This window comes from Macrobrachium nipponense, chromosome 19, assembly GCF_015104395.2.
Source record: "Macrobrachium nipponense isolate FS-2020 chromosome 19, ASM1510439v2, whole genome shotgun sequence".
NCBI lineage: Eukaryota > Metazoa > Arthropoda > Malacostraca > Decapoda > Palaemonidae > Macrobrachium > Macrobrachium nipponense.
Window position 1 is genome coordinate 62,814,779 of NC_061088.1, and position 18,702 is coordinate 62,833,480.

General features: G+C 42.4%; 1 protein-coding gene across 8 annotated transcripts in view; it reads left to right on the plus strand.

The window, feature by feature from the left end:
- LOC135217472 (potassium channel subfamily K member 6-like) overlaps positions 1-18,702 on the plus strand; it is a 191,279-nt gene that overhangs the window by 92,527 nt on the left and 80,050 nt on the right. For all 8 annotated transcript variants that reach the window (XM_064253383.1, XM_064253414.1, XM_064253425.1 and 5 more), the window contains exon 6: positions 18,528-18,697. In XM_064253383.1, coding sequence (XP_064109453.1) covers positions 18,528-18,697 — 170 coding nt within the window. The remainder of the gene's footprint in view (positions 1-18,527; positions 18,698-18,702) is intronic.

Consider the following 18,702-nt stretch of genomic DNA (forward strand, 5'->3'; position numbering starts at 1 on the left):
TATATTAAAAAAAAAAATCAGATATCCAGAGAATGATATCTTTAATGCCAAAATAATAAGCCATCTTTAATTTTTTAGAAAAATGGCTAAACATCATTGGCAGTATGGCTCAAAATTAATATAAAATTAACGACCTATACATATTTTTTTTTATTAAACTGGCATATTTGGTGTCCATTGTACCAAAGTGTTAATTTATTTCATCACAGTTATTAAAAGAATCGATCAGAAACATAGAATACATCAATGAGGATATAAATGTCAATTTTCTGGGCTCAGCTCGTGTCGGCCTATGAAAGGATCCTTAATATCATTCTTTCTAGGCAAAATTAATCTAAATCTTACCAGAGAAAAACAAAATTAAGAAAATGTCAGTAAAACTGACTCGCTCACTCTATAAAAGAAGTGTCGGTATGAGAATAGGGGCGAGTGGGATCACTACCACGAGTCATTCACCATTTAGACCTTCCAATCCAAAATCCCCACTAGAGAGAGCTGATACTAACGGGTGATGTGGCCGCTACTACTACTACTAAGGACGCCACGGACAGCAGCGCCCCTAGCGGTCATCCTTAATATTTAGCAGTACGCGTTGGACGCATTTTTTCACGTGTGCTAATCTCTTGGATTTATCTCCTCTTCTTTACCATGGAACGTGCTGCCATCGCATCGGCTAAGTTAAGTGCCTCATAAGTAGTATTTTACTGTATTTTAGTCTTCCAGGGACCAGTATTTTCCTTCTAATAGGTCATATACGGTTTCCCGGTCGGCTAGTGGCGGCGCCATTCTGCCTCATGTCAAGAATTCCCGGTCTTCCATACTGGGATTCTTGTAAATTATGGGCTTACTATATCACGTTCATCGTTTTTACATCGTCTTTTTAGCTAGGTTAGCCCGTTTACCATTCTCTTAGTTTGGTATTTAGGGCTATTCTGTATTCTGGCCCAGCATCCCAGCTCTTGCTCTTCATCGGCTATCGCTGGCTCCGAGTAGTCTTCGTTCCTCGGAAACAGTTTGCCTACCTCCTTGGGCTTCTTTTTCTTTTACTAAAACAAAGCGTTATTCTCCACCATGTTGATGATGTAATTTTAAGTTCTTTTTTTTTGAGGGTGTATTATGGACTAGCCTAGGTGCATGTCCCATGTATTGGTACAGCCTGGGTTCACGTAGGGCCCTACCCACGGTTGTGTTACTATCGCGGCTTAGGCCACTGGCGGTCACGTGTTCCTACCGCACCTACCCTTCCCTTCCCTCCCATACAGGTATAGGGAGGGGTCTGGGGGACCCTTGGTTGCTATGACAAACCTCAGTACCGCCTTCCCTCCTCCTTCTCGAGGAGGCCAGGGGTTCTCCCCAGCTGGGGTTTAGGGCAACCACGTTGTTTCGGTACCGGGTCTCCGAGCGGGTAGTTGTTGAGACGGGGAGGAGTAGGCCACCCCCCCCCTCTCTCTCTCCCGCCGCGTTACGCCGGGACCCCCCTCCCAAGTTGTTCAGTCCCACCTTTCCCCACTATAACGAACGGAGCCTTCCGCCGCAGCCGGGGCACCTTTGGTTATAGTTCGTCTGGCTCCGCTAGCGGGCGGGGTGGTCACTTCTCGTGGTCTATTGCTTGCCTACTATATCCTTCCCTTTTTTCTTTTTCCCGCTACCGGAGGAGAGCTTGCTTCTTACCCGGGCACTCTTCTAGTAGACGGGGGGGGGAGGAAAGTTCGATGATTATTTTGTTATTTTTAAGGATATACCCTAATTTTTACGATGAATTTTGGTTATTATAGACTGTGTGTATACCATCTCCGTCGTTCTCCGTCGTGGTTTCATACCTCACCACCACACCTGGTTGGATTTTTTCTCTTGTCTCCGGCGTAGCGGGGACAAACGCCAACCTCCTTGTTACACAGTATTATGGCGGGGCTGGTTTAATCTAACTTTACCGCTCCGGCATGCAGCGGAGCAATTGTTAGGCTGTAAGTGTTCTCCTGATTGGCTTATGTATCTTTCCACTTACAGGCTACAACTGTCAGGTCTAGGGTGCAATGCGACCTTGTACGACCCATGCGCCCACGATGAGTGCAGGACTCACGCCCCATGTGCCACGAATCACAACGCCATGATCGTCTGGCACCCGGAAGCCTGCTCCATCTGTTACGACCTTGTCAGTCAGCTGGTGGGGGGGGGGTAAGTCGATTGTAGACTTCTTTATCGTATTACTAACACACTTAGTTATAAGCTTGTTAACCCCGTCCCCGGCACTAGAAGCTTCATTTATTTCGCCTTCTCTTTTCAGGCTGCCGGTGTGAGGGAAGTCGCCCCAGCAACCCTGAAGGCTTGGGTGGGCGGCTTCGGCAAGAAACGCCGCCAAGGGCCAGCCATACATCCTGGACAAGAAGCTGGCCATTCAGATCTTCCCCGGCGGCAAGTCAACAGGATATGTTGACCCCATCTCTGCAGCCCCTCTCATCGCTTCTATCCAGCAAGAGTGCAGCAGTCGTTAGGGGCCGTGGCCAACGCAGGAGACGGTCCCAGATGTTCGCAACCCTGGACCTTAATATTGAGCCTATGGCGTAGGTGCAGAGGATTTGTTAGTTGAGGTAGGTGTGTCGGGTGCCCAAGGTCTTTCCTTGGGCGCTCCTGGATCTTCTCCTGTCCCTCTTTTCTATGCCTCTTTCCAAGGATTTCGGGATCTGAGATCCCTGCCCGCTCTCCCGCTCTCTCTGTACCCCCAAAGGTGAAGGGACAGAGAGAACCGAAGACCCTCGTTAAGACGACTTCTAAAAAAGTCGTCGTCGTCTTCTTCAGCTAAGAAGTCTTCGACTTCCTATGCTTGACGGCGTAGGGTGAAGGGCTAAGCCGAGCTCCTTCACACTCCAAGAGCTATAGAAGCAAGGCTTCTAAGGAGAAAGGCTTTCGCGCTCCTGCTGAGCCAATGCCTTCTCCGGCCTCCCACCCTGCATCCACTCCAGCAACGCCGGTTGGAGTAGCGGGACCGAGCACCTTTGATCCCACTGCCTTCTCAGCAGTGGTGATGCAACAGGTAGGAGAGATGGTCGGCTCACAGGTCTCCGCCCTCGGAACCAAGTTCGAACAGATGTTCGCACAACTGTCGAACACTTTGAGTCAGTCGGGCCAGTCCATCCAAGATCTCTCTAACAGAGTTAGAGAGAATGAGACCGAGTAGCTGGGCTTGCGGCAGGTTCCTTACCCAGTCGTCCCCAGTAGCAAGTGCTGGTATTCCCCAGCTACCTCCTTATGAGTCGCTACAGCCTTCTCCATGGATAACCCATGGAGACTAGCCGCTTACGCTCCATCAAGGACGGTATGATCTCTGTCCCGGAGTGTGGAACTCGAAGGATTGAGGACTTCGAGTTTTATCCTCCGGGATTAACGCAGCCTTTCATTGGGTATGCTAGGCTGACCGCAGCGGCACTCACTAGGGAAGACAAGATCACCAGAGAGCATGTGCTTTATAGTAGAGAGCACGCTCAGCGGAAATGGGTTCACTGCCTTGAGGACTGGGAGTGTACCAACACCAAGCTCCAGGCTTTCAAGAGTCCTTTTACTATTTTTGCGACGGAGGAGGAGGCATTCTCTTCCGTTCGCTACCAAAATAGTGGAAGCGACTCTTCAGGCAGTCCTCCAAGGATGAGCCCATGCCACAACTGAGGGAAGCGGAGTCTACTTCTCCGCTCTTCCCAGCTTTCGGGGAATTGTGGGAGAACTTGCCTTCCACTTTCACGCTTGGTAAGCTCAAACCGGACTGTGCAATGGACCAGTTTGGTGAAAAGCTTCCAAGGCTGCCTGATACCTTGATTCAGGCAGAGTTCGACGCTCGAACTAGGTTTGGGAGATCCCTCAATTCTCTAATCATTACTGAGATGGCTGGCTTTATCGTATGGCACAGAACCTTTATTTAAGATTCTGGCCAAGTCTCAGCTTCAAACGGTTCAGACGGATGCTTTCGACTTCTTCCTAGCTAGGAGGAACTGTCGAAAGCACGTTCTGCAGGAATGCACTATTAGGCACGAACCTAATAGGCTCCTGGCTTCCAGCATGTGGGGGGCGGACCTCTTCCCAGAGTCCGCGGTGAATGAGGTACACCATGAGGCTGCTAGGCTCAACCAGAGCTCCGAGCTAGATGGGGTATCTCCTCTAAGAGGAAACAAGAATCCGCCCCCACTGCTGGTAAGAAACCAAAAGAAGGCTGGTAGAAGATTCCAGCCTTACCAGAAACGTCAGCAGCAGCAGCAATTCGTTCAGGCCGTCCCAGTTACCCAACAGGGGACAGCCTGCAATTTCAAAAACAGACCCAACCCATCCTCCTTGTGTCTCCTCAGTCGCAACCCTCGACCTCTTACGCACTCTCGGGCCGGCCTTCAACCCTGTTTATGAAAGTCAGGCTTACCCTCCCTTTTCGGGCAGGCGAGAGGTAGCAGACGCGAGGCCACTTTCGCCAGCGTGGCTCAGGTAGAGCGACAAGGGGTAGGCAGAGTTTAGAGGAGGGCCGTGGAGGTCAACCCGCCCAACAACAATGAGGCTCCCCAGGTAGGAGGGAGGCTGTTCCTCTTCCGTCACAGGTGGGGGTTCAGCAATTGGGCACAGAGCATAGTTGTCCAAGGGATTGGGTTGGAGTTGGATCAAAAAATCCCCCTCCAATCAGATCATTTTATCAGGAACCGTCAAAGGAATTGACAGATTATGCGAGCGAACTCCTTCAGAAAGGAGCTATTGCGAGAGTCAAGCATTTAAAATTCAAGGTCGCTTATTCAGCGTGCCAAAGAAAGGCTCAACAAAAAGAAGGGTAATCTTAGACTTGTCAAGGCTAAACTCTTTCATCCGTTGCGACAAGTTCAAAATGCTTACCATTTCGCAAGTAAGGACCTTACTTCCTCGTGGAGCCGTCACAATGCTCCATCGATCTTACAGACGCATACTATCATATCCCTATAGCCAGGCACTTCCGCCCATTCCTAGGGTTCAGACTAGGAAATCAGAAATTTCTCATTCAAAGTGATGCCCTTCGGTCTGAATGTAGCCCCAGGGTATTCACAAAAATAGCAGAAGTGGTAGTTCAACAATTGAGAAACTCAGGGGATAATGGTAGCAGCATACCTCGACGATTGGTTGATCTGGGCACCAACAGTCGAGGAATGTCTCAAAGCCACGGAAAAGGTAGTTCAATTTCTGGAACATCTGGGGTTCCAGATAAACAAAACGAAATCCAGACTTACTCCAGAGTCTCGTTTTTCAGTGGCTAGGAATCCAATGGGATTTGTCTTCCCACAATCTGTCAATTCCAGTGGTCAAAACGCAAAGAAATAGCCAAAGCTGTGAAACAATTTCTCAAATGCAAACAAACATCAAGGAGAAGCCAAGAAGAATCTAGGTTCTCTCAGTTTGCCTCCTTGACAGACATCCTCCTAAAAGCAAGGCTGAAGGATATAAACCGAGTTTGGCGATCGAGAGCAAACGCCAAATCTCGAGACAAGTTGTCAGTAATTCCACAGATCCTTCGCAATCAACTCCGTCCATGGACAAAAGTGAAGAACCTGGCCAAACTGGTACCCCTCCAATATCCCCCTTCCGGTATTAAACCATTCACACGGATGCCTCCCTGTCCGGTTGGGGGGGATATTCTCAATTCAAACAAGTTCAGGGAACTTGGTCAGCTCAGTTCACCGCTCCACATAAACGTTTTGGAAGCAATGGCAGTATTTCTTACCCTGAAGAGACTTCTTCCCCGAAAAAGTCTCATCTAAGACTAGTTTTGGACAGTGCAGTGATAGTTCATTGCATCAACAGAGGAGGGTCCAAATCCAAACATGTGAACCATGTCATGATAGCCATCTTTGCCCATAGCAGACAAACACAAATGGCATCTGTCCGCCATCTCACTGGCGGGGGTAAGAAATGTGATAGCAGACGCTTTGTCCCGGTCGGTCCCTCTGGAATCAGAATGGTCCTAGGACGACAGGTCATTCCAGTGGATATGCCGGAGAGTCCCAGGTCTCCAAGTAGATCTCTTCGCTTCACAAGCAAACCACAAGCTCCCTTGCTATGTGGCCCCCAACCTGGACCCTCTGGCTTATGCCACGGACGCCCTGTCGCTAGATTGGAGTCAGTGGAGAAAAATTTATGTTTTTCCTCCAGTGAATCTTCTTATTGAAAGTCTTGAGCAAGCTGAGGACTTTAAAGGGACTGGTAGCGCTGGTTGCACCAGACTGGCCCAAGAGCAACTGGTATCCTCTGCTTCTGGAATTGGGTCTCGACCTCAACGGATTCCCAATCCCAGGCTGTCACAGGCAGTACAAATGAGGACTGTGTTCGCTTCCTCAGGAATTCTTCAGACTCAACTTTATGGACTTCATGAAGTTTGCGGCTAACAAAGATGCTAACATTGATCCACAAAACATCCTCTTCCTAGAGTCAGATAAGAGCAGAGTCAATATTAGACAATATGACTCTGCTGTTAAATAAATTAGCATCCTCCTGAAAGAATCAAACACTACAACCATGACAGTTAACTTAGCTATATCCTTTTTCAGATCCTTGTTTGAAAAAGGTTTAGCAGCTAGCACTATTACTACGCATAAATCGGCTTTGAAGAAGATCTTTCAGTTGGGTTTCCAGATAGATCTGACTGAATCTTACTTTACGTCTATCCCTAAAGCCTGTGCTAGACTTAGACCTTCTCAAAGGCCTACTGCAGTCTCATGGTTCTTAAATGACGTCCTCAAACTAGCATCAGATACTGACAACTCGTCGTGCACATTCATAATGCTCCTCAGAAAGACGTTATTCTTATTAAGCCTAGCCTCAGGAGCTAGAATTTCAGAACTGTCGGCTCTATCCAGAGATTGCTGGGTCATGTAGAATTCCTCCCTCAGGAGAAGTCCTGCTTGCTCCAGGATCGTAGCATTTTTAGCTAAAAAATGAGGATCCTCTTGCAAGGTGGGCTCCTTGGAAAGTCATCCCACTTCGCAAGACCCTTCTCTCTGCCCAGTATCAACTTTTAAGAGCCTTTCTATCTCGCACATCCTCAAGATCCTCAGGTTCTCTCTTCATGAGAGAAAAAGGTGGTACTTTATCAGTAAAAGGTATTAGACAACAGATCCTTTACTTCATAAACAAGCCAAGCCTGATTCATTCCCAAAAGCACATGACATCAGGGGAGTAGCCACCTCAATTAACTACTTTCAACATATGAACTTCGAGGATCTTAAAAAGTATACTGGATGGAAATCTCCGACAGTCTTTAAACGTCACTATCTAAAGTCCTTGGAATCTTTTAAAATTTTCTGCAGTAGCAGCGGGAAACATTGTTCTCCTGATACTGTATAGTAGTCATAGTATAGATCCAGATCTCCTTCCTACCTACCTCCCCTCTAACATGCCTCACCCTATCGCCATGCTACTCAGATACTCTAGCCTTAGACCGCTGAGGTCATATTATTGTGGTTTGTCCCTTATTTTTTTGCTAGGGACATCCACACTTTGTACTTATAAGGTACTTCAGTGTCCCTACCCTTATTTTTATGCTAGGGTAGGACACAATGTGTTTGTATATTATGTAAATACTTTGCTTAAGTGAATCTGTTTTGTTAACTTACATTACATTATTGTATACTACTATGTTTATTATAAGTTAGTTTTAAGTACTTTTGTTGTTGGCTCTCTTTTTTATGCCATTGTTTAGCATAAGTTAGCTAGCTTTAAGTACTTAATTTGTATTCTGTATACCTGATTCACTTATATTATATATCTATTTTTACTACTGTTTTTCATTTTGTCCCTTTCCCATCTTGCCTGTTTCTCTGGTACTCTTTCATAGGCCGACACGAGCTGAGCCCAGAAAAGGGATTTTGACGTAGGAAAAATCTATTTCTGGGCGAGGAAGCCGTTCTGGGTGATTGGCTCGTGTCGCCCTATGAAACCCACCCTGTCTTGCTTTTCCCCCCCTGCAGGGCAAGATGTTCATAGATTAAGGATGACCGCTAGGGGCGCTGCTGTCCGTGGCGTCCTTAGTAGTAGTAGTAGCGGCCGCATCACCCGTTAGTATCAGCTCTCTCTAGTGGGGATTTTGGATTGGAAGGTCTAAATGGTGAATGACTCGTGGTAGTGATCCCACTCGCCCCCTATCTCATACCGACACTTCTTTTATATAGAGTGAGCGAGTCAGTTTTACTGACATTTTCTTAATTTTGTTTTTCTCTGGTAAGATTTAGATTAATTTTGCCTAGAAAGAATGATATTAAGGATCCTTTCATAGGGCGACACGAGCCAATCACCCAGAAATAGATTTTTCCTACGTCAAAATCCCTTTTTTCTTCCAGTTCAGTCCAGTTCAGTGAATAAATAATTGAGACTAAATGTACAGAGTCTTGCAGATGAGGTAACAGTAGTGACCTGGAATATATAGCAAAAAAGAAAATTGAAAAAAGTAAACAAAATTAATAAGATCTTAGCAAAAATTTCAAAAATAATGAAAATTAATAAAATTTTAGCAAATCATAAGACAATAAAAAGAGAAATAGACTGTATAACCAGAAACACAAAATGCTGCAATTTAGCCTTTCCCTTTGAGTTTAGATATGAATGTAGTTTCTTCACTCTCTATCCTGTGCTCTCATTGCCTGTATTCTAATTTGGTCAGTCTTCATATGTCCTCCCTTTCCATTATATCCTGGGCCCTCCTAGAATTCTTAGCCCTCCTACTGTACGTACTACCATTTCTAGTGTTTTCTGACCAACTGTTCCCTATTCTTTATCATCTAATGTCCAAACCATCTGTCTATTATTCAGCCTCTGATCTCTTCACCTTTCATTTGTAATACAACCTTCCCACTGCATTTGGGCCATGAATCTTAATATTTAATAGTTAGGCTTTTTCAAAATTCATCCATTTTGCTTTTCATTGCCCATGCTTCTGCTGCATATAGTGCATGCCTTATGTACCAATGGGATGCTTTTATTTACCAGCAGTGTAGCTATCTCCTTTTTACAGAGTATCCTTAAGGTAAGGGAAATTGTATCAGTTCATTGCATCCTCAAGGTAATCAAGAGGCTCTGTGTCCCTTAGGGAACAAAGATGCTCTGCTTGAAAAGAGATCTTCCCATCTATAACAGTACACTTCTCAACCTACCTCCCTTCCCCATTTGCTCTTTTTTAATGCAATTTGGACGTCATAAATCTTACTCCATAGTATATATTGTGTTATCAGGAGCATCTCTTTAAAACCACCTATTACAATCAGCACACAGTCTAAGGTTGCTCCCATACCTTTCTCTCAACAGCCACAAGGCTGCCTTCCATACTACCTTTTTTTTTGCTTCCTTTAAGTCACCATAACTTTGTTATTCTCATGTTAATATTCAGACCCTTCTTTCCATTTCTCTTCCCACTTTTTGAACATTGGCACTGTTACTTCCTTAAATTCTGTTGTTACAGTAATTTACAAATTATTTGCATTTAGCAGTTCGCAGGGCCTTCTTTTCTGTCTTTTACAGAGCCTTGCATTACATTGTTATACACTGTCTTCCTGTCTACACTATAGTTTTATAGTTGAAAGAGTAAAACTTCTTACAGTTTTCTACTGAAGATGGAAAATGAAACCCACAAGGTTGCTGTGTATATATATTGTGTACTTGTAAGTATTTACATAGTATTTTACTTACAAGTAAACAAGTTATACTCAGTGACCCTGTGGGTTTCTTTTTCCAGTTGTAAGAGTGTTACCTCTCCACTCCACCTTCTAAATGTCAATTCAGATATTTTTTTAAGATCAACAAATAGGTAAACAACCTACCAAAGAAAATCGACAAAAATAAATGTGTAAAACAAACTGTACCTCTGACAAAGAACACAAATTTGGAATTAATTGTAGTGGTAAGATTCCACATAAAATGTAATGTGTTCAGTTATTTCCTGATATTAAGTAATTGAATATGAAATTACCAATTTTCAGGAAGATTCTGCCCTGTGGCACTTAAAATTGATTTTCTTGAAGCAAAGGTCATACAGCAAATTGTCTTATAGGTGTAGTCTATAGTGCTGGCAAACATAGCATGTCATTCTCTTGATCTCATACATGAGAAATACTTTAGCACTGATGTGTTTTTGCTTGATTGTTTACATGACTAAGACCTTCTCAGGCCCTAAGAACAGTCGGTGTATGGCAAAATGATAATTTTGATGTAAACTGTATGTCATGTTGTAGTTGTGATGATAGTCTCTTATTTAACATATTTTGCTTATTTATTACTTTACTTATTTTGCCTTGTTCTGTATTCTCCCATATCTTGAGTTAATACTATGCAGATTTTTCTATTTAAGTAATGAATTGATAGATTTTATGGTAAAAGCACCTTAACATTTGGTTAATGTTTATGTCAGCTAAAATAATTAATAATTATAGAAACCGAAAGCAAGTGCACCATAACATTTGGTTAATGTTTCTGTTAGCTAAACTAATTTAATAATTATATAAACTGTTACAGTAAATTATCAATGTTGATATTTTCCTTTCATGGAATTATGTTTTGATATTTCAGAATTATATTCTGATTATTCCTATCACAGAGTAGATATCACTATACACGTTAAGTTGAGTTCGTATATGGTTTTTCTACTATTTAGGCAGCCAGGGCTCTTTTATTAGTACTCTTTTAAGTGAAGTCCACTCATAACTGTAGGTTGATGTCTGGTAAACTTTTTCTTGTGTGACAAGATTATAGGTAGACTTCTTTAATAATATTTTGTTTTCAATGACAGAAAAAAGAAAAACATTATGATTGCATTGAAGTCTATAAAAAATGTGTAACTAACAATTCGAACACATTTTTTATTATGGAAACTCTTAACGTACAGCATTTCTTGACAATTCATATAGATAATATACAGTAAGACCGGGCTTTAGATTACAAAAAAAGTATTCTTTTGGGTCCAAAGGCCTACTAGATTTTCAAGATTTTAATTAAAAATAGTATCAGTGATTTTGGATAGATCTTCATCATACCACAAAATTAAGAAGCTATAAATTAGAAAAAATTATTATTATTGGCTGAACATTTCTTGACTATAAAAGGACAGAATTTTCCACTTTGTTAATAAGATTACCTAATTATTGTTATATGTTACCTATCATTGATTATGATCTTAATAATTGTAATAAATTTATCAATTCAAATTGTAATTGGAAATCTGATGGGAAAATAATTCTTGTAAAGTACTTTTGTGCCTTGTACAATGGCAGTTAAATAGCTATATGTACTGAATTTTTATGGTAAGAAACAGTCCATTTGTTCATGCACGGAACAAACCTTCAGTCTTAACAATAGGATAATCTAGCGCCAACGGGAAACCAGCTAAAAAACAATAAAAGATTGTAAAGCAAGGAATCTGTGGCGTCCAGCAACTCATGCATATACGAGGTGAAAGCTGGTCTCCGACTGGGCTTGGAACCTCATGACGCATCAGTCTTTACATTTTTTTAACTACCATGGAGAGTGGACCTTCACTTTGCTATCCCCCCAGCCATTTTTTTTTTTTTTTTTTTTTCAACCTATGCCCATGGTTTGTTTCATAATTATCCAGCCCAGAAGTCCCATGAGCGTCAACATTTTTAGATGGCACATTTTTAGATGGCCTTCCAGGATTCCCATCTTCACGTTCCTCTGAGACAGATGCAAATTGCAAATGTGCTTCATGTCTTTTCCTCTGCTTCGTCATTGGCTTTTATGTGTAATGCTGGTATGTCTCCCAAGGGGATAGTGCCCCTTCAGGGTGAGAGGAGCCAGCTATGTTTAGTTCTTCAGCATTTGTTATGCTGAAGATATTTTGAAACATTTGTATTATGACTTTGTTTTATTTATAATTTTTTACCTTGTTACACATTTTCTGGGAACGTTGTAATGTTTTGGTCTTTCAAAATTTGTGTTTCAGGACGTTCGATATGTTAGAGGTTCGTATTGCTGACAAGGTTTATATGCTAGAACTCTGCTTTCTAGCACAGGGATTCCTACACTTCCTCAACTCAAATTTTAATGGCGGACGATCTCCAGTTGTATTGGTCCCGTCTACTTGGAGGACCATTCATGATTGCTCTCATCTCTTTCCCATCATTTTGGTGGGGGAGGAGTGTGAGTTATACGGCTCACTCCCTTTCCTTTATCCTTACAGATAAATGTGATTCTTTTTGCTCTCACAGGATAGAAGATATCTTCTTTCTTGAGAGAGAGAGCATGTCATTTGTTTCTTTACAGGCTCTTCAGTTGCCAGCCCTGTTTTTTGCACTGAAGTCTGGCAGCAGCAGCATTCCATTCTGAGCTTGGGAGCCCCTCTGCTTCGCTTCCCTCTGACAGGGATGCCACTTCTATTTTGGTATGCTTGTTGGTGCTGTGAAGAGAGATTTTGGAACCCAGTCAGACCTGTTGGCACTGTGTTCCTTGCTATCATCGGAGCCCCTTCTTCTTGCTAGTTGATGATACAGTGTCATCATGCTGGATACCAACCTTACAGACAGCTTTTCTGATATTCTACTTGGTACCCCCTTTTGTCATATGAAATAAAATTGTGTTACGGTTTTGTTTGAATGTTTTTGCACTCGTACACGTATTGTTTCTCTCTCTCTCTGTAAGAGTACAGTGGAACCTTGGTTTTCATACATAATCCATTCTGGAACCTCCCACAAAATCCGAAATGTACGAAAACCAAAACAATAATTCCCATAATGTAAATACAACTAATGCTCTCCAGACCCCCTAAAATATTAGCAAAAAATACATTTTATAGGGAATAAACACAGTTTTACATACAGAAAACAGTGAGAAACAAATATATATGTCTAATGAAATGAATAAATGAACTCTTAACATCATTATTACCTTTATGGAAAACACTGTTAGCATATGGAAGACAGAGAGGAGGGGAAAAGGAGGTGGAGAGGTTATTGTTTGGAAGGGGAATCTCCCTCCAGAAGGACTTAAGGTGTCCAGGACCTATCTGGGGTTACTTCTCTTCGTTTTTTACTGGCACAATCTGAGGTTACTTCCCCTCTTTGTTGTTTACTGGCACAATCTGAGGTTACTTCCCCTCTTTGTTTTTTACTGGTTCAATCTGAGGTTACTTCCCCTCTTTGTTTTTCACTGGCACTAGGACCAGCTAGAGGACCATATTTTTAAAATACCACTTTCCCTGTTCAATGAAGAGCCTGCTCGTGAAATCCCTTCATGAAGCAGTATTATAAAAGCATAGGGGAAACGCTTTTACGAAGAGGAATTGTACAGGACGGTTGGTACGCCAGAGGTGGTAATTAAATATTTCATTTGGATCGGAAAATGCCTGTTCTACTTCCATACCCTTTAGGCATATATATATACATATATATATATATATAATATATATATATATATATATATATATATATATATATATATATATATATATATATTTTATTACTTACATAATTGTTTTTTTGCATTAATACAATTACTACAGCAGAGTCCAGCTGGCTTTACAGCTAAGCCCGCCTACCAGTTACGTTACGACTATTCCTTGGAGCTGATTGGTTGGAAATAGTTTAGAAAAGTTTGTTAATCTGCGTTTCCTTTCATCTTCATTTATTTTGTAATGGTTGTTTTGCCGAACTAAAATACGTGTGCTGATTATATTATAATCCAAGGGGAGGTTTAAGACCATTCTGTTACAGCTGTAAAGTTCATAAACGCCCGACACAGCCAGGAACTTGGGAATGTGAGGTTTTTTTAGGTACAAAGACATTCTTTTACAAGAATGCAAATAAGACCATTTGCATTGAATTACTGAAAAAAAATAACTACTAAAATATTTGGCATATGTTATACATTCCAATACTTACATTAGTTATACGGTTCTCTTTTAATTTTACAATAATTTTCACCCTCCGATCACCTTCGTCTTCGCCAGGAAGACCTGCTTCACGGCACTATAATACCATTTTAGCCGCAAAGAGCTTCTTTGTCGAAGATGCCAGTTTAAAAATAAGGCCTTGAGAGTTACTGGACCCGTGTCACAAAACAAAACTGTCCAGAGACATTTGTTTCTGGTGTTTCTTTAAAATTTGCCTAAAGTTAATCCATGTTGGAGACATGGATTACAACTTTTTCGTTGGGATGATAATTCTCCACAAAATTTTTTTGCATCATTCAACTTTGCAAACATGACGTTAATCCCTGAAGTAGGCATGTTATGTATGCCCATTTGTTTTCTGAATTTTTCAAACTAGCCTTTGCTGGCCTTAAATTCACTAAGAGCAGCGCTTGTTGTAGGGATTTTCTCACCGAGATTGGCGTGCAATTTCCTCCAACATTTTGCTACATGTTCCTTTTTAATCTATAGTATTTCTCGCCTTTTTTTTTTTACAGAAGGACTAGCAACTGAACACAAAAGCAGGATGGGTCACGAAAGATGGGATGCTTTGTTTGGGCGCTCGATACAGGGTCTGGTTACGCGCTGGGCCCTGGATGGAACATTTCCAAGTTTACGAAATCCGAGGAAACGTATGATAACCAAGACAAAATTTTGTAGAAAAAAGTCTACAAAATCCAAACTGTACGAAAAGAGAGGCGTACAAAACCGAGGTTTGACTGTAGTCTGTTGTGTGATGTCACAAATGGGCCTGTGACATCATGGCTTCTTATGACAGCATAGTTTTGATCGGCACTGCGTTTAAGTGCAGTTCGAACTGTCTTCCGCTTCCTTCAGTGATGGATTTTCTTGGTAAATTCTTTTCTATTCTTCACATGTACTTGTCCTGGGGAGGCCCTCCAGTTGCTTTAGGAAACAAAAGAAGACCTTTTTGCCATCTTCGCTGTCAGTGAGGCCTTTGACTCGGGCTACCAGTCCAAATGTCGTGACATCACTCTCCGCACTTCTCCACCTGTGATGTCAGCTTCAGTGGCATCTCTTCCTCCGCCTGTTGCCATGACGTCACTCCCAGCCTTGTCCATGATGTCATCGCAGTCAGTTGTCAACCCATCGGAGGTGTTATTTCAAGAGATGGTTGATTGGCTGGACTCTGTTCAGTAGGAGGTGTCCCAAGGTCCCAAGCAAGAGGCGTTGTAGAGCAAGGAACCCATTGTCTTCTCTTCCTCCTCCCCCTCGTTCTCGATTGGGATGTTGGAGGATTCGAGACTTTATTGCTTCTTTTGCAAGTAAAAGAGGTATTTCACCATCTTCCCAGCATGGACGTGACTCTCCCCTTCAGTTATGTGGTTGTGTACTAGTCTGTGTTGATCTTCCCTCACATCAGAGTGCTCAGTCTGGTTCTTCGTCTCCTCAGCCTGTTTTAGTTCATCTTATGTTGAGAAGGCTCTGATTTAGGGGTCGAAGGTAAACATGGCCTTGTACATGTTTTGTCGTGTGTGTGCCTGATGGAGGTCCTACTTTTGTTGTTTGCCTCGCAGAGTTAGGGGTTGAGACTTATCTAGGCAGAGTGTGATTTTCCTAACGTTCTCACATGGATCGTTTTACATATCACGACCATGTACGTGATTCGTCACAAATCTGTGTACGTTATAGAGGTCCTACTTTCATTGTGCACCTTCCAGAGTAAGGGGTCAAGACTCATCTAGGTAAAAGTGGTCTACTTCTCCCTGACATTCACTCTTGGATCATTCTACATCAACACGACCATGCACGTGTCAATTGCACGTCCATGTATGTGGATCATAACTTGTCCATATACGTGCTTTATCGCACGTCCATGTAGTACATGATTCATACATGTCTATGTACGTGATTCATTGCTCATCCATGTGTTTGAGTCATCCCATGTTTATGTACATGATTCATCCCATTCCCATACGTATAAGTGATTCATTGCATGTACATGGTTCATCGCACGTCCACGTACATGGTTTGTCACACAGCCACATTCCAGGTTCTTCCTGTGTCAAATGTGAGTTCAGAATCTTATTCTATCATTCAAGAGCGTAGTTCTTTCGAGAGCATAGTTCTTTTGGTAGAAGAGATGACAACCTACCCAACAGTTATTCAAAATGTCTGTGCAATACCCTTTGCCCACAGCAAAGATAAGGAACTGCTGGCCTTTCTGACTTAGCCTAGCCTAAGTGGTTGAGTTCTTAGCCTGGCATAGTCTAGCTAGCTGAGCCTATCTTAACCATCTTTGCCTAGCCAAGAGGTTAAGTTCTTAGCCTGACCTAGCCTAGATAGTCAATCCTGCTGTAACCATCTTGGCCTAGCCTATGTAGTTAGGCTCTTAGCCTAGCAAGTAGTTGAGTGCTTAGCCAGCAAGTGGTTGAGTTCTTAGCCTAGCCTAACAAGTTCAAAACTACCTTAACCATCTTAACCTAGCCTAAGTGGTTGAGTCCTTAGTCAAGCGAGTGGTTGAGTTCTTAGCCTAGCCTATTAAGTTCAAAACTACCTTAACCATCTACCTAGCCTAAGTACTAGTTGAGTTCTCAACCTCACAAGTGGTTGGGTTCTTAGCCTAGCGTAACAGTTTAGTTAGTTCGAACCTTCCTTTCCATTTTAGCTGAACCTAAGTGGTTGAGATCTTGCATAGCAGGCCAAAGTGGATAAGTTCTTAGGCTAGCCTAGCCTAACTTACAATGAGTGAGCTAGTTCAAACTTTCTCCAACCAACTTAGCATAGCCTAAATGTTTGGGTCCTAGGCCTAGCCTAGATTATACAAACATACCTCTCCATTTTATCCTTGCCAAAGTGTTTGGGTTCTTAGCCTAGCCTAGCTGATATGAGCTTATGTTTTTTGGGCATAATCTTCAAGTTCCTGGAAAATGTTCTGCCTCTAGATTGTGGAAGAAAATTTTCCCATTCTTCAAGAGTTTGGGGTTAGGTTGGGTTCTATTCCTAGCTTAACTTACCTTTTTATCCAAGTGACCAGATCAGTATTGTAACTTATGCCTGGGTACTTGTCTCTGAGGCAGTTAAGATCCACCTTAGCTCTGTGAAATGTTGCTCAGGAATGTTGCCATAATGGTTCCATAGTTAAGGGCAGGGATGTGTCCTGTCATCATAGGACGTCACCTCCAATGAGTAGTGTACTGATCGTATATCAATAAGGGATCACTTCATAGGACATCTCCCCTGTTGGAGATGCATGTTTCCTGGGTAGTGAAGGACCTCTTCCCTGTCTACAGTGCAATTGCTTTGACAGTGCACAAGTTGATAGTAGGATACTTGGAATGTATCTTCTCTGAGCATTTTGTCATAGGACAACCCTTTGGGTTATCCTATTATCTCTTCTGTCTACTTGGAAAGACCTATGTAGACCTCTTCTCTTTGACAGATGCTAGAGGTCTTCTTTTCATGGTTCCAGAATTGTTCGTTGGAGAAGACGACTCCTTTCTGTTGCCAGCTTCACTCGTTGACAGTTGAGATGCATCAGTGGGTGATTGTCAACTCGGTGGAGCTCATGGCCAGGCACATTCATGGCAGGAGGAATGTGGTGGCCAACAAACTAAGTTGTCAGAGTCAAGTCCTAGGTACGGAGATAGCGAATATGCAGTTTCACCTTTGGGGAACACCCATGTTAAGCCACTTTGCCACTCTCTTGAACAGGAAGCTGGAGGTCTACTTCTCGGCAGTCCTGGATCCTCTTGCTCTGGCAAAGGATGCTCTACAGCATCCTTAGGACAATCTCGAGTGTACACCTTCCCTCTGTTCTGCCTGAACTGTCAGGTCCTGGTTATTTGCTTTGTTCGTATACAATAGACAAATCTGCTTCTCAGTAGTACTTACTCCTCTCTCTGACAAGGGGAAGTAGGAGTGGTAACAAACCTTTGTGGCCTACATGGTTTGTTGCTTGAACAGACAGAGTTTTCTTTATCTTCTACAAATACAATGAATCTGGACTTCCATGAATGCGGTGAATCTGGACATGTTCTCATTGTGTTTAATCCCAGCGGGCTGAATTTTTAGATACTCATTTATCTATTGTCTCACAGGCTCAGATCCCCTTCTTTAGAACTTGATCTTCTAGGAATGGTGGTCAGGTGGGCTGAACCACCAGCCGGTTCAGGGTATACTTGTACCTCCCTCCAAGTATAAGTCTATCCTATTGTTAAGACTGAGGGTTTGTTCCACGCATGAACAAATGACAAATTTTTAATCAGTTTGTGTTTTTCAAAGCTAACAAACCTGAAGTCTTAATGTTAACTCCCCACCTCTAGCCGCCCCTCTCACATCCTGGGTTTGAAGAAAGACTGGTGCATCACAAAGTTCCAAGCACGGTCAGTGACCAGCTTCCACCTCGTATGAGTGTTGTTGCCAGATGCCACAGATTTCTTGCCATACAATCTGTGATTGTTTTTTAACCGGTTTCCAGCTGGCACTAAAAAATTATCCTATTGTTAGGACCTCAGGCTTGTTAGCTATGAAAAATACAAATTGATTAAAAATTTGTAATTTTTGGTAAAATTATAAATGTGGACATGTAATCTGAGTCTAATGATTTTTTAAATCTATTACACATAAAACATTTAAACAATAAAAATTTTTCTGTTCTCTTTTTCAGCTTACCTGTTGTTGGGTCTGACTTTTGTCATGTTGCTGCTCCATTTGTACAACGATATTCCCCAGTTAAATTTGGGCCTGTTTCTATTGCGCAGTTCAGATACTGCACCAAATGATCCAGAACGTATGAGACTGAGTGGCACAGGTGGAGTTGCTCCTAAATACACATCAGTAAG